The sequence below is a fragment of the Mytilus edulis genome, chromosome 3 (assembly GCF_963676685.1).
Source record: "Mytilus edulis chromosome 3, xbMytEdul2.2, whole genome shotgun sequence".
In the NCBI taxonomy this organism is placed as follows: Eukaryota; Metazoa; Mollusca; class Bivalvia; order Mytilida; family Mytilidae; genus Mytilus; species Mytilus edulis.
The window spans coordinates 17,258,376-17,275,499 of record NC_092346.1 but is presented as its reverse complement, the minus strand read 5'-3'; the positions used below and the strand labels follow the sequence as shown (position 1 = coordinate 17,275,499).

General features: G+C 32.2%; 1 protein-coding gene across 1 annotated transcript; it reads right to left on the bottom strand.

Moving 5' to 3' along the window:
• Positions 1-973: 973 nt before the first annotated feature.
• On the bottom strand, positions 974-11,071 carry LOC139515078 (uncharacterized). The gene is made up of 4 exons (XM_071304639.1): positions 10,855-11,071; positions 8,649-8,878; positions 7,612-7,927; positions 974-3,555 (listed from the first exon to the last, which is right to left on the bottom strand). The coding sequence occupies exons 1-4, from the start codon at positions 11,069-11,071 to the stop codon at positions 974-976; spliced, it is 3,345 nt and encodes a 1,114-aa protein (XP_071160740.1).
• Between the last annotated feature and the right edge of the window lie 6,053 nt (positions 11,072-17,124).

The window sequence follows — 17,124 nt, the reverse complement described above, 5'->3', positions numbered from 1 at the left end:
ATCAACGAAAACTAAATACTTCTCCATCCATGAAAGTTGATATACACAGAAATATATGGATCAAAAGTATTCAAGAATCCAGAATATAGTAGAAACATTGAAGAACTTATTAAATTATGAACCTTTTATTGCGCTCATTGATAAGCATAGTAATCTTTCAGCAGAAAATATAAATCCATTAAATAACATATATTTTTTCGGTTAACAATGATAAGCCAGAATGAGTAGACAAATAATGACAAAAACAAACAAAACAAAAACATGAATGAATACATTATTCTAAATTTTCTAAAGTTGAAGAAATAGTTCTAATAAAATTATACTGAATGCTGTTTTTCATATATTAACAAGTGATTTAATTTACATTAAAACAAATAATGATAGCAAAGTAAACAGAAGTGATATATTGATTCAAAGTCAGTCTTCCTATTCAAAAATCACTTTACCATTTTTGACAGGAATGTGAATAATCATAGCAACCATTTCATTGTAATCATTGCAAAGGCAATCGTTTAAGCTGACTAATCACTCTGCATTCTGTTCCTTTGGCTAATACAATTTTTACTATTTCGATTTGACCGTGTTGACAACCCTCCATTAGGAGAAAAAAGTAAAATCACAAAAATACTAAACTCCTAGGAAAATTCAAATCGGAAAGTTCATAATCAAGTGGCAAAATCAAATGATAAAACATATCAAACGAATCGACAACAACTGTCAAATTCCTGACTTGGTACAGGCATTTAGTGCATAGATTTACGAAGATTTAAGAAATGATATCGCATATGTTATTGATGTCGTTACTACAATCCCGTTCCATGTCCTTGACTGGGACTTAACAAATAAGACTATCTACTAATACTGGGCTTGTAATTACATGAACAACACGACGGATGTCATATAAAGGGCAGGATTTGCTTACCCTTCCGGATCACATGAGATAACTCACAGATTTTTGTAAGGTTCGTGTTGCTTAGTCTTTAGTTTTTTTTCTATTTCTTATGTCTAATGAACTGTTGTTTGTCTGTTTGTCTTTTTCCTTTTTAGCCATGTCATTATCATCATATTTATTACAGTCAGCCCCTCTGTCAAATAACATTTTCACTATTTCTGTATGACCATGTTGACTAGCCTTCATTACAGGTGACTGATCCCTTTTGTCACATCTATTGTAGTCTGCTCCTCTGTCTAATAAAATTTTTATTATTTCTGTATGACCATATTCACAAGCCTTCATTACAGGTGACTGACCCAAGATGTCACACTTATTGCAGTCTGCTCCCCTGTCTAACAACAACTTCACCATTTCTGTATGACCATATTCACAAACCTTCATTAAAGGTGACTTGCCCCACATGTCATTTTTATTATAATCTGCTCCTCTGTCTAACAACATCTTCACTATTTCTGTATGACCATGTTTACAAGCCTTCATTACAGGTGACGGACCCCAGATGTCATATTTATTGAAATCAGCTTCTCTGTCTAACAGAATCTTTACTATTTCTGTATGAACATGGTCACACGCTTTCATTAAAAGTGACCGACCCCACATGTCACATATAGTGTAGTCTTCTCCTCTATCTAATAACATTTGGAATACTTCTGTATGACCATGTTCACAAGCCGTCAATACTGGTGATGGACCTCCCATGTCATATTTATTGAAGTCTGCTCCCCTGTCTACCAACATCTTTACTATTTCTGTGTAACCATTTTCACAAGCCTTCATTAGAGGTGACGGACCATCAACATCAAAACTATTATAGTCTGCTCCTTTGCATAATAACATCTTTACTATGTCTGTACGACCATGTTCACACGCTTTCATCACGAGTGACTGACCATCAACATCAAAACTATTACAGTCTGATCCATTGTCTAATAACATCTTTACTATGTCTGTATGACCATGTTCACACGCTTTCATTACGGGTGACTGACCCCGCCTGTCACGTTTATTAAAGTCTGCTCCTCTGTCTAATAATATCTTTACTACTTCTGTATGGCCATGTTCACAAGCCTTCATTACGGCTGACTGACCGTCACTGTCATATGCATTGCAGTCTGCTCCCCTGACTAACAAAATCTTAACTATTTCTTTGTGACCATTTTCACAAGCAATCATCATTGGAGACATATTTTTATATGTGCATCTGTTTACATTTACATTATGATCACAACACCATTTGACCAACGAAATATATCCTATATAACAACATTGTAATAAAGCAGTATCATAGCCATCATCATCATTATTAATGCAGTTGTAAATATATAGTTTAGCTAATCGTTCACTTAGGGTGTCAGTCAGTTTGTATGTTGCTAGTTTACGTTTATAACAGATATTTGCAAGTTGTATCTGTTTGGATATATCTAGTGTGTTCAAATAGCTGAGAAATTTCTGTCTGAACTGAGGTATCATCATATTGATGTTACTAAATACATCTTGAACTTTTCCTTTTGACCAGTCATCAATTATTCTCTGTATGTACATCTGATGATATTTATGTGGTATAATAGTAATGAACTGATCCATCTGATCCCTACGTTCTAATAAAAACCTCTCCTTGATCAAACTACTATCTGCATTCTTTATAAAGCAATAGATTATCCTTTGTCCGTAGAATTTAGAAAGAAAGTCAAATATTTTATCATGTATTATCTTGTACATGTTCTGTTCTTTTTTTATGAAGGTATGTGTGAGTGAGTCAAGTTCATCCTGTAATACAAATCTCGAAGTTCCCCTGTCTAATCTACATGCCTCACATGTGTTCTCAATAATTGTTCTACTTTCTTCATTTACATCTTCTGTAAACATTTCTTTCTTCAACTTGTTGTTAAACATGACACATAAAGCCAAAGCACAGTATTTAGCGTGATGCCCTTTCTTTAGAAACGTATCAATCTCGGCTTCGTAAACGGAAAATGGATTCTCAAAGAAATCTGTAATAAAAAGTTTGGAATTATTACGGTACAATTTACATAAAAGAGGAAAACAGTCATATAAATCAGAAATATCAATTATCTCTGAGGCTTTTTCATTGAGATACAACTTAGCTATTGATTGTTTTTCAGTTTTTGATAAGCAAATGTTTTCTGATAACATGTTACATACACATGACTTGAAAACTGATAAAGAATCAAACTTTCCATCTTGGTACACTTGTAACCGACATGCTACCAGTATTTTTGTTTGCTTATTATCAAGACTTTTTTTTATATCCTCCATGATTGGTTCCCAAATTTTTATGTCACTCTGGTCAAGCGAAAAGTTCCCACACAAATCATCAACAACAAACAAAGTTTTCTTATTTGGATTGTAAAACCTCAGAATGTCACCTGGCTCTGTCACTATAAGTACATCATATCCTTCATCTACCATCTGTAAAGCCACGTGTCTCAGTGTTGCTGTTTTTCCTACACCAGAACTAGCCGTAATAGTTACACAACATTTTTCATTGATAGATTTGAATATTTGTTTGGCAGCTCTTGTAATTATAAACATCTTATCATCATTTAGCTTCCAATCGTTAAGTGTTGCATTGATTCTTTCTGAAATGTAAATTAAGGAACATTTAATCATAACTGACATAAATTTATACAAAATTTTAATCCTGGTATATATAATGATTTAAATAGTTTTAACATTTTAACATTTCATTTTATAAATAACCAGCTGATTGCATTATTACATATATCTATTCTATTAACATAATAGATTTAATTTATAAGCCGACATCACATGAAAAAAACCCAACCACTATGTATAACTAATATGCATCCATGGTGTTGTTTGAAATTACACCATTGTAGGCTCCCTTTTGTTTCTCACGTAATTAATATTACCAACAGTTATCTAGTTCCGGGTTGAATACCAATAGTGGCGATTATGTCACATGATGTTTTCAGTTGAAAATTCCTGTTACCTTCTGTAAGTCCGGAGAATCAGAAATTCACTCAGTGGTTGTTTATATACATTCTACTTTATAGTCTGTTCGTGTTGGTCAGTCTTTAGTTTATTATACTGCATGTGTCTTTAAAGACTTCTAGTATTTTTTCATGGCGTTGTCAATTCATTATCGAAAAGTGAGTTTGAATGTCCCTTTTGGTTATTTTTATATGCGAGTGTGCATATACTGTTGGTAAATACTTGCTTTATTACACGAAACAATGACACAATTTTGCAGTTGATAATTTGTCTCCTTCAATGCACGGTTGTTTCCATTCGAAATTAGAAGTTCCCTCAATTTCTTTAGCAGTATGGTTAGATAGATAAGGAATACAATAAAATGACCCGCAGGACACAGCTAGATACGACTGCAGATGGCAAACCATGTTCATTTTAATAAGTTTGGACACTACATTCAAGCTGGAAACAGCTCTAGATTTTGATTGCGATTGAACATTTGACACAGCATGTCGCGAAAGAAATGAGGTTAAAAAAAATTGTATTTACGCAAGACTCGCGTTTCGTTTAAAAAAAGACTCATCAGTGACGCTCGAATAAAAACAAATGGTTAAAAAGGGCAAATAAAGTACGAAGTTGAACAGCACTGAGCACCACAAATCCCTAAATGTTTTGCCAAATACAGGTAAGGTATCTTCTCTTGAGGTAGAAAAGCCTTAGTATTTCAAAAATTCTATTATAACGACCATATCAAAGATAATTCATGTCAACACAAAAGTGCTGACTACCTGGCTGGTGATACACTCGGGGCAATAAAATTGAAGTACATGGTGATATTCAGCATATCCAAGTACAATGAAGTACACCAAGCATTTAATTTATTTATTTATTGATGGAAAATATTAGCTTAGTTTTAGAAGGAGTTCGCTTTATCCAAAACTAATATATATATAATTATACAACATCGTTCAAACCTATGCGGTTAACAACCGCAATTTTTATACGTGAGCATGTAAAACAAATTTAAATCTAGAGGTGTCTAAATGCAGCACAAACAACATTTTTGAAAAGACTGAAAAAGTGTGAAAAAGTATATTTTAACAAATCGCATTTGACAAACAGGTCGAACAACTGATGTTCTTAGACCCTGCTGACTGCCATTGACGATTGCCAGATAAATTGATCACAAGATGCAACAAAATGGATCTAAGTATTGATTTAATATCAAACAGAAAACAATAAACTTGGCAAAGATGGTATACTACAAACAGAAGGTGCAAAATTTTGTACACCATATCCGGATTTCGACAATTAATGTCTCTTCAGTGATGTTAGGGATCAAAACTCTATTTGGAAGACCATATAATTTACCTCAATTTAGGATAGACTCATGCATTTTAAAGAGTCGGCTAGAATGAACGGATTATATAAACAAGGAGGGAAATATAATACAAGGCCAAACGAAAAATATAAACAAGTCTAAATTTAAAACAATGTTCAAATCTATGATGGAGTTTGATAAAAAAAAAAACGAAATTTTTATACTTGTGCATTTAGATAAATTTTGTCGTAGAGGGTCTATATACAGCACAAACAACATTTTTCAGTAGACCAAAAAAAGTGTGAAAATATATTTTAACAAAACACCTTTGTCTAACAGGTCGAACAACTGATGTTCTTAAACCCTGCTGACCGCCATTGACGATTGCGAAATAAATTGATCACCAGATGTAACAAAATGAATCTTAATATTAATTTAATACCAATCAGAAACGATAAACTTGCGGCAAAGATGTTTTTAAGGCTTACAAATTAATGTAGAATGCAGTCAAAGAAATAATTAAATTATAAGTACGTGTGAACCAGTGACAACTCTTCAACCTACGACATATTTTATTTATCGAACACCAATGATGATGAAACAAGGCTGAAAACACATTATGTATATATAATTCGCCGACACATATAACAAAATATAATTCATATCTCAAAAAATATATAAAACTTCCCTATTATTATTTAAAATATATCTATTAAGTAATTTCAAACTATTTCTACATGTTTTCATTATTTTTAAAATAAGAATATGATGCTATATCTATGTTTAAATATTTCTTGTATGGAACCGTGTGGTACAATTTCATAGAGATATATACACTTATACTCAGATTATTGTCTAGAAAACAAATGTCTCCGGATAACGACAACGCCGCTGGTAACGTTACAACATTATATAAATGCAAAAACTTTGCTGTCGATTAATAAAATAGATAATTATAAATGGCAGCACTATCATAAAAAATAAAGTTTCTATTTAAACAAGGGAATCACTGATTGTGTGAATCTTAAACTATTTCAGCTCTTATACATCATTGGCTTTTAAATATTCGGCTTTGAGCGTTCCTGATGAAGGTAAACCCAGAAAAGCATTTTGGAGGATGTTCACGAAGGTCTAGAATTGGACCGTAGATTTTAATTTTTTTAATCAGACCTAAATATTTCAAATTTCACAGAAAGAGACCCATTGACCATTTGTTTACTAACCAAGTTGTCACATTTAGGTGTTTTATGATAAAGTTGATAGTTCAAACTCTATTAACCAAACTGAGATCAGAAGGAATAAAGATGCATTAAACACTATCAAGAAAAGGCAAGACAAGAGATACATTCTGCAACTATAACATAAGTGAAGAAAACTTGAATTGAATTTTGGTGGATAGGTGTCTTATTGGCAATCATACCATATCATATAGCAGGTTATTTCGCATTTTAGGGTCAACGAAACATTTTGGCAGTTTTTATTTTGGGGGGGGGTTATTATATCCCAATTAGATATTTTTTGCGAATACCGATTTATTGTTGCAAATAATTAAAAAGTTGTCAATTTCTATAATCATACCGATACATATAGGTAACTACTCGTTGGTAACATTCAAAGTTTTTGCAAATAAACTCATAATAGATACCAAGATTGGAATTTAGTATACGTACCAGACGCCCGTTTCGTCTTCATAAGACTCATTAGAAGCGATTGATTTAAAATGAATTAAAAGACCAAATAAAGTACAAAGTTGAAGATCATTGAGGACCAAAAATTCCTAAATATTTGCCAATTAAAGATAAGGTAATCTATTCCTGAAATTAAAAAAAAAGCCTTAGTTTTTCAAAGATTCAAACTTTAGTAAACACTTGATTAATAATAAAGACCATATCAATTATAATTCTTGTCAACACAGAAGTGCTGACGACTGGGCTGGTTATACCCCCGGTAACTCAACCAGAAGTAGCATCGACCCATTGGTTGTAAAGAAACTCATCGAAGAAACCGTGATTGAAATTTTGTATATGTATTTCGTCTACTAAAGCATCACCGGTGACGCCCTATTGAAATTTTCACCAGTGACGCTCTTTTTGCAGCACCCAAGTATGGCAAAATCTTCTCCAACAATGAAATTAAATTCTGATACCATACAATATAAACGAATCCTTAGTTTCTGAATAAATCAAACTGATTTATCATTCATTCATTTTATATTTTGAACTTGATCTTGCAGTCATTGTATTTTTCTTAGCTTTGATTTTTTTCTCTAATATACATATTCTAGTTGGAATACGCTTCATTTATATGGTAAGATTAACCAACCTTATGTTGATTAAATGTAGATTAAAAAAAGTAACCCACACCCCCTCAAATTGTTTACCTCTTATATTCCAAGGCACAGTATCCTTTTGGGAGGTCTTCATTATTTCCATTTCGGCTGTTACTTGCCTATGGGCAATCTGTAACATTTGATGGGATTTCTTTACTTGTGTATAGTCTTCCTGTAGTATTTCATGGGATTGTATTATCTTAGTATGTGACTGCGTCAAACTTTCAAATGATACTTTCAGTTCCCGGATTTCATTATTGGAATGTTTGATGTCCATCATTATTTCATGGTTGGTTTGATCTAAAGGTTTTGTTTTCAGATGATCACACTCCTGCTTCATTTGCTGCCCACTTAATCTATATATTGCCTGAAGTATACAATATGTTTTTGGATTTATTTTTTGAGTAATTTGCATTTTGACATTCTTGAAAACTTGAAAAAAAACGCATGCTCAACAGGGAGTCATGCAGCAATACTTTACATCGTTTGAATCCTAAAACCAGTGGGATTTGTCTAACAGCTCACACAAAGCTTATAGCCACAATAACCTCATTAAAAATTGAAAATGGACACTATAATCTTAATACCTCAGATCAGTTAATGATTATTTTGGGTCCATTAGACCTATACTTATCAAGGCTTGGCTGCATAACTATCATTTTCTTCATATGAGCGAGATATTCACATGATAAAATAAAACTATACATTTTTTTTCAAGATATAGCTTAACAATGAAATTAAGGTCATAGATAATAGACATTACAGACATTCATAGTAATACATGTATAAGGTATTTATATACCATGAATGAAACATCCAGATCTCGTAGTTTTTGAAATATTATACTTTTAAATAGTTTACATTATTTCCGCTGCTAGCAAAACTGCAGCTGGCCTAAATATGTAAACCTTTGTCTTTCATTCTGCAAATTTTGTCGAACTATATTATTAAAAAATATATGAATTTCATAAGATGATAAGTGTATTACGGGCAAATGAATTTGAAATAATTTTTGTATTTTTGTTCCGCATATCTGTTAAACAGATTGTTTAAAAATATTTTAACTTGACCTTGATACAGATACATACACAAGTGATTTCATTCCACGCAGAATTGAAGATCCCTGTGTCTAGCTTGCCATCACCCAGATGAGCCAGGTAATTCCTGTAGTGTTTAATCCTAGTTAAGTCTGCAGCATGATTGGTCTCCATTGCAGAAGGTAAACGGTCAAATCCACAAAGCGGAGGGGTCATTGGAGTCAAATTCCTCAGTAATAATATCATTAAAGGCACATCGAATTTTTTAGAATCGGGAACATCTGAAAAAAACATTAGATAACAAAAGTTATAGGAGTAAAAGCAAATAGCAAGAATGTTCATTAGAACTCAATGGGCATCGGTGGCCAAGTGGTTTAAGGAGGTTTACTTCTGCAATCACTGTAGCCAGTCAACACTGAGGTTGTTAGTTCAAAACCCGCTCTCGTGGGTGCACTTGGCTTCAATTATGATTGACTACGATTGTCAGTTTTCCTATCGAAGGTCGCTTGTTTTTTCTAGGAACTCCGGCTTTCTGTACCAATACAAAATGGCCGCCACGAAATAGCAAAAAATGGCGCTTGAAACGCAATAATTTAATCAATTAATCAGATCTTACTGTAAAACCACTATATGTTCATATTGTCACCATTTTTCGATCTTTTGATATTTGTTGCGACTGCCATACAAGTGAGAGATTAAGCTTGCTACAAAACCGGGTTCAATCCACCATTTTCAGGAATATGACAGTTGTTATCCATTAGTTTGATGTGTTTGAGCTATTTATCATGCCATTTGATAAGGGACTTTCCTTTTTGAATTTTCCTCGGAGTTCAGTATTTTTGTGATCTAATGTTTTCATTGTTTACAACTATTAATTCATGTAATTGTTGAAGGAATTATTATGGTTTTATTGTAGCAATGGATTATACTTTTTGTTGAGGGCTTTGGTGTAGTATATGAGATTTAGTCATGGTTTAGTCGTTGGGATAATATATGGGTTTTACTCGTCGTTGAAGACATTTCTTTGGTATTCATTGTAGTCTGTGTATCATTGCCACTTTATTACGTTGATTATCATATGTTACACTATTTTACTACTTTTAGAAAAGAAGTGTGGGTATTTTATATAAAATGACAAAACCATATAACTCCCTTGAAAAATAGTCTTTCGTTTTGATCCCTAACAACCCATACATGACCTAGTAAATATTCAATGGGAATGATGCAATATAGTTTCATTATGCTGTAAAAGCCAATCAAATAAACACATTATAAAATTACTTTTTCATACATTACTCTGCTAAGTGTGATTTCATAAATATCTTTTTGTATTAGAAGATAGCGGGTCACAAGAGTAATCTTTTTTACTATGTTCTTGCGAATGAAAGAGAGTGAAACTGTAATCAAGATAATTGAACATTACTAAACAATGTAAAAAAATAGATTTTTTTTGTACATGAATTAGGCCGTTAGTTTTCTCGTTTGAATTGATTTACATTGTCATTTCGGGGCCTTTTTATAGCTGACTATGCGGTATGGACTTTGCTCATTGTTGAAGGCCGTACGGTGATCTATAGATTTAATATCGGTGCCAATTTGGTTTTTTGTGGAGAGTTGTCGAATTGGCAATTATACCACATCTTCCTTTTTATATTTGTTTGAAAATCTTATAAATTCAGCAGCATTTAATCAATGAATTATTTGAAAAGTATATCAGACCACAATATACAAATTAAAAGCCTCATTGAAAGCAATAAAAAAGGTATTCATTGTAGATGCTGGGAAATGTCATTCATAGTCTCCCTATTGGGTCTTCACTTCTTCGTAACATTCTGGAGCGACCCCTGTACATTGTACATGTAAGGAGTCATGTGGTAAAAATAGAAGTGAAAAATAGCTAGATCTGTCAGATTTTTATTATTTAAAGATTTTAGAACATAATTTGCAATGATTGATCAATGTTCACTGTTGTTTAATGATTGTACAGTTGAAAATATTTCTTACATATTCGGAATGATTATGATTTGATTTTAGGCATTACGGCATGTTTGGTGGTCAGGAGTACACAAAATATAGATTCACACTGGATAATAAGATATAATTAGTACATTTTTTGTTTTGTATTTCCGTTTTATGCCCTACGATACCTTCGGAACAAACTATTTATCTTTGAAAAGTGCATACAGCAAGTTGTTGTGTATAACTTACTTCGAATCTCAGAACAGGACATTATGAAAATAAAAAATTTTGCACTTACCAGGAAATCTTGGAAACAGGAGGTTCCACTGTGATTGATTGAGTATATGTTTAGTTTTCAAGTCACACAATTTGTTATACTCTTTCTTTATTGTTGCACCTAAACAAGCTGGAGCAAATTCACGATCGAAGAAGGTTCTAGCTGCACGAGGAGAAACTCCAGTTAGTAACAAGCTCATTCGAACATAGTTTTCTTCCTCTACAGAAAGAGATTCCATAGTAAACTCTTCTTTTTTCCTTTGATTTTTATAGATGGATAGAAAAACTTCTTTTTCTTCCCTAATTATATACAGATATTTAAATCTTCTTTCTCCATTTGCTGATTATAGACAGATAGTTGAATCTTTTCTATTCCTTTGCTGAGTATAGACAGATAGCAAAGTCTTCATTATTCTTTTGCTAAAAAAGATATGAGGTTAAGTCGTTTACAATCTTCTGCTAATTATAGACTGATAGTCAAGTCTTTTTTCATCCTTTTTTATTTATAGATAGGACTCTGTCAAGCACAATATTGTAATTGAAACAACCAAAACCAGATTAATTATATCACAAAATTGATGGCGCTCCAAGCTGGCATACTTCTTAGTAGTTGTCCGTCTTATGCAGAAAACAACTATGAAAACTTGATGTATTTTCCAAAAAATAGGACATAAATGAATTAAAATGTCTGAATAGGTCATTTGGATATTGGTGTAGTTTCTGATATCTTCTTTCATATAAAAACAAAAGAAGATGTGCTATGATTGTCAATGAGACAACTCTCCCCAAGAAACCAAAATAACACAGAAATTAACAACTATAGGTCACCATACGGACTTCAACAATGAGCAAAGCCCATACCGCATAGTCAGCTACTTTTCAGTTCATTTGGAATAAAACAATCTTAATAATATTCAAAAAACATTTCGTTCCATGAAAGGTATTATTTATATGGTAATAACACATATTATGTAATCAATTGAGGGTTCATTTATCTATCTTAATATTAAGTACAGCTTGTTGAGGTATAATGTTAAACATACAAATATGTGTCAAGGAGTCGACATGTAATGTGTATTGCTCATATTGCTATACATAATTTTGTGAAAGGTAAAACTTGTAATTTGTCAAATATCCTAATATATAGACATCTGAATAATAAAAACAACTGAAACGAACCATTTGGATCTGGTAATTAAATAATGATTATAAAAAAATCATGTAAAGATTGGTACTAATTATCGTCGAAAAAAACCCAAGTATGGTTTAAATCCGTCTGTCAGGGTACAGTTAATCATACAAATTACTACAGCTGAGCAATATCTGTCATAAATTGACTTATAACAGAGATATATATCTTTGATTAAAATAACTGCTATTGAGAATTTTGACAGAAGAAGAAACAGAGAATGAAAAAAAATGACTGTTATTAGTTTATAGTCGAGACATCAATAAATTCACCAGTACTTAAACGTTTCAATTTGGAAACACACATGTTTAAAGAATGGATATTCACAAAATGTTCAGTCAGGACTTGAGAGTCAGGATCCGGAAACAGGTCCGGAAACGGCGTCCGGTATGGGTTCAGGTTCGGGTTCGGTTAAGCCAAAGTCCTCGTCGAAAGTCACCAACGAAACTCACACAAATTGAGGTAGAACGAATGATAATAAATTCATATTACACTAAGATATAATCATAATTATACATTTTATTATGAACATCTAAATAAGTTGCATTTCTGCTACAAAATTTGCTCATTCCATTAAGCATCGGGTTGACTGTAGTATATATAGAAATACCTTCTCTCCTGCACTTCTCTATACTGCCATCGTGGATTATCGGCATGATCAGTTTGGCATACATAAATAAATTCATATCATTGTTATCAGAGCATTTGTTTGACTTAAGTATTCTTTCTATCCAAAAATTAGCATAGTTACAACTAGATGTACTGTCAGCTATGATGACCAAATGATTACCACTGTCCCTTACAAAGTTCATGGTTTGATAAGTTTGCAAGTAGCGGATATAACCGATGTCTGAAGTTTGCAGTTACTTTTCTTCAAAACACTGAAAAAATGATTCTGATAACAAAAATAAGACATAGAAAGTTACAATGGCGTTATAAAAAAAAAATTGCAAGAAAGTGTCTATATATTGTAATAAGGATCATTGGGAAGTGGCAAATATTTTGCCCCCCCCTCCCCAATGAAAGCAATGACAAAGCTCAAGTTTTGCTGATGATCTGAAAGGATACAAATGACGCAAAGGATCATGTGATGCCTACCTAAGGTCTATGTGCACCTTCAACAAAGACCACTTTTTAACATTTATAGATAAATGATTAAAACTGCTTATCTTGTTTTCCTGTGCTGTTTATTCTTTTCTCTCTATTTTATATAACACAAACAAGGGAAAACATTATTATTTAAAGACCATTACTCCTGACATCCATGATAAGCTATATATGAGCCAACTTCTCATATGTGATATATGATATAGAAAAATGCAAATATAATTATAAAAAGTCCAAAAGAAACAATTCACAAGTCATAGACTTGTTATAATGAATCATCATTTTGTTAGTATTTTAGACTAGACGCCATCTGATTAACCATCGAGATGACCTCTGAAGAGTATCGTCTGTCATTTTACCCTAAATATATATAAATATAATTAAACTTACAAGCACATGCAAATGTTAACAGTTGATATTTTTATGTATGTTTGATATAAATTTAAAAAGTCTATGTATATCATCGTTTTTCTGTATAATAACGAACTATTTCATTATTTTTCTTCTAATTCACACCTAACGCTTATTCAAATGTACCATCTTCTAAAAGAAAGAAATAGACCTATGATCCAAGCAGTAACGACTTTATTGTAATTGCTGCTTTGTAGGTCATTTTTATTCAAATTGTTTCTCTATCTATAACAGTTTCAAAATAAACATGATAAAACGGAGGTAAACAAAACTAGAGGCTCTAAAGAGCCTGTGTCGCTCACCTCGGTCTATGTGAATATTAAACAAACGAAACAGATGGATTCATGACAAAATTGTGTTTTGGTGATGGTGATGTTTTTGTACATATTACTTTACTGAACATTCTTGCTGCTTACAATTATCCTTATCTATAATGAACTTGGCCCAGTAGCTTCAGTGGAAAATGTTAGTAAAAATTTACAAATTTTATGAAAATTGTTAAAAATTGACTATAAAGGACAATAACTCCTTAATGGGGTCAATTGACCATTTTGGACATGTTGACTTATTTTTAGGTCTGATTTTGCTGTACATCATTGCTGTTTACAGTTTATCTCTATCTAAAATAATATTCAAGATAATAACAGAAAACGGCAACATTTCCTTAAAATTACCAATTCAGGGGCAGCAACCCAACAACAGGTTGTCCAATTCATCTGAAAATTTCAGGGAAGATAGATCTTGACCTGATAAACAATTTAACACCCATGTCAGATTTGCTCTAAATGCTTTGGTTTTTGAGTTATAAGCCAAAAACTGCATTTTAACCCTATGTTCTATTTTTAGCCATGGCGGCCATCTTGGTTTGTAAGACGGATCACCGGACACATTTTTTAAACAAGATACCCCAAAGATGATTTGGATTAATTTGGACCAGTAGTTTCAGAGGAGAATATTTTTGTAAAAGATTACTAAGATTTACGAAAAATGGTTAAAAATTGACTATAAAGGGCAATTACTCCTAAAGGGGTCAACTGACCATTTCGGTCAAGTTGACTTATTTGTAAATCTTAATTTGCTGAACATTATTGCTGTTTACAGTTTATCTCTATCTATAATAATATTCAAGATAATAACCAAAAACAGCAAAATTTCCTTAAAATTACCAATTCAGGGGCAGCAACCCAATAACGGGTTGTCTGATTCATCTGAAAATTTCAGGACAGATAGATTTTGACCTGATAAACAATTTAACCCCCATGTCAGATTTGCTCTAAATTCTTTGGTTTTTGAGTTATAAGCCAAAAACTGGATTTTACCCCTATGTTCTATTTTTAGCCATGGCGGCCATCTTGGTTGGTTGGCCGGGTCACCGGACACATTTTTTATACTAGATACCCCAATGATGATTGTGGCCAAGTTTGGTAAAATTTGGCCCAGTAGTTTCAGAGGAGAAGATTTTTGTAAAAGTTAACGACGACGGACGACGACGCAGGACGACGACGGACGCCGGACGCCAAGTGATGAGAAAAGCTCACTTGGTCCTTTGGGCCAGGTACCGGTGATCTAAAAATTGGTGAATCATCTTCATTTATGGGCAACAAACGTTATTAGCCGGTCGATCTTGTCCTGTTGATAATTTTTGAAGGTTGAAGTTCCTTGTTGTCTTTTGTAGTGTCGAAGATACAAGTCAAAAAACGCAAAACATTTGTTTAATCGTAATTAAAGGCCAAACACCTTGATAAGTTGTCGACTTATTTGAATTATTCTTGATGATCATGTTTGTGATTTAAAAAGTAGCAAAGGCTCAAAATTATAAAGGTTTGTAAATACAATAGAGGTAATATTTAACTTGGGGTAGACAATCTGTAGTAGTTCAAAATTGTCAAAGTTGTGTTGACAGTTGATTTAGATCATAGCAATGTTATTGATGTTAATGTCAACACAAAGGTTCGAATTTTTGAAGTGTCAGAGATCTGGGTGGTAAACAGTCAGAACATTTAATTTTTCAAATTGAGTACACACTTCATCCAAACCTTATTTAAAATCGAGCTAACTTGGATTTTTTTTTCAAATAAAATATTAATTCAAGAACAGCAAAAATTTTCAACAAAATATTATTTTACAAAATGATTCAGATTAAATCTGATTCATCCCATATAAAACCTGTTCATCCATATTCTATTTTCATTTAAACGCAACATTATTTTCTTTCGTATTCTTGTTTTTCATGTGAGAATTTTAAAAGACTATATATACATTTATATACAATAGTACAATTGTAATCAAGAATTCGATGTGAACATACTTCTTTAATTTCAAGTTCAGGTGATCTGTTAAAAAAGACAATCTCTTCATTATTTTGTAACATATATAGTTTTTTAATTGATTTATTACTGCGCTTGGTTGAATAAAGGTTAACTTACTTTACCATTTGTGCATGCTTCAGTTACCACTTAAAAATGTCCTTGTCATAGTTGGAGAACCCATTACAATATAATATGTTGAAAAAGAAAAAAAATCTAATTTTGAATACACGCACGTTTCATACAGATAATGAGAAACACAGTAACTTATTGTTGATTTATCTTTGTTTGTAATTTATTCTGTTGTTGTATGAATAAAAAACAAGGAAGATGAGACTAAAACTTAGTTTCAAATGTGTTTAAAATACATATCTTATCAGTTGTGTGTAGGACTAGTATACAAATTTTATAGTCATGACTATAATACCAGACTGAAATATAACTTGATTACTGTATTGTACACAATTTTGATCGTTATGCACAAAAGATCCGTTGATTATACAATTCTGTATCAAATTTAAATCCTCCAGCCCACCCATCCGCCTAACAGTTCATCTGCCAAACTTCGTCAAACCTGGCCGAATTTTAAAAAAAATATGTTTATGAATATCTGCTTCAAACATCACGTATTAATCAATGAGAGACGACAAATTTTCAAAACCTGGAAACATGAGAAAAAATACATGAATCACTTTTATCTTAGTAGGTGCACAATATCAACATAAGAGCAAGGTTCCTTTTAAGTACCAATGATCTGGGTTACAAAATAATTACAACTACATGAGCAGTTGATTGTACAACTGAAATACCCACTTTATTCAAAACTGACAAAAAACTATAAAACATCGAGTGAACTTTGTTTTATAAAGTTTGAAAGAAGTGATCGCAAACTATTTTTTCGCCAACCGATTCATAGTGTATCTTATTTGATACATACCTGTTGATCTTCAGAGCATGGTATACTTTATATTTCAAGCAATATCTAATTGCTATCTAGAACGCAATATTGCCTTAATTTCTTGTTATCCTTATTATGATGTGAATTTTACAAACAATTAAATGAACGGGATCGAGAAATCAATATTCAACACAAATTTCATATGACTAGTATTTGCCATACGGTGTCAAACGTATTGCATTATTGTTTTTCTCATTGCGCATGAATTAGAAAACTTCCTTGTTATTGTTAAAAAGAATCCTTTTATACCTTAGATTTTAAATTACAAACAAAGTTTTATATAGAATAATAAAAAAAACCAGTAAAGTAGTCGTTTTTCTA

Bases quoted from the DNA above. Each gene is read 5' to 3' on its own strand.
- LOC139515078 (XM_071304639.1), bottom strand. From the start codon at position 11,071: ATGGAATCTCTTTCTGTAGAGGAAGAAAACTATGTTCGAATGAGCTTG. The intron at 8,879-10,854 runs GTAAGTGCAAAA...TGTTTTTTTCAG, and splicing joins CCTGTTTCCAAGATTTCCTG to ATGTTCCCGATTCTAAAAAA. The intron at 3,556-7,611 runs GTAAACAATTTG...TTTACATTTCAG, and splicing joins TGTGCCTTGGAATATAAGAG to AAAGAATCAATGCAACACTT.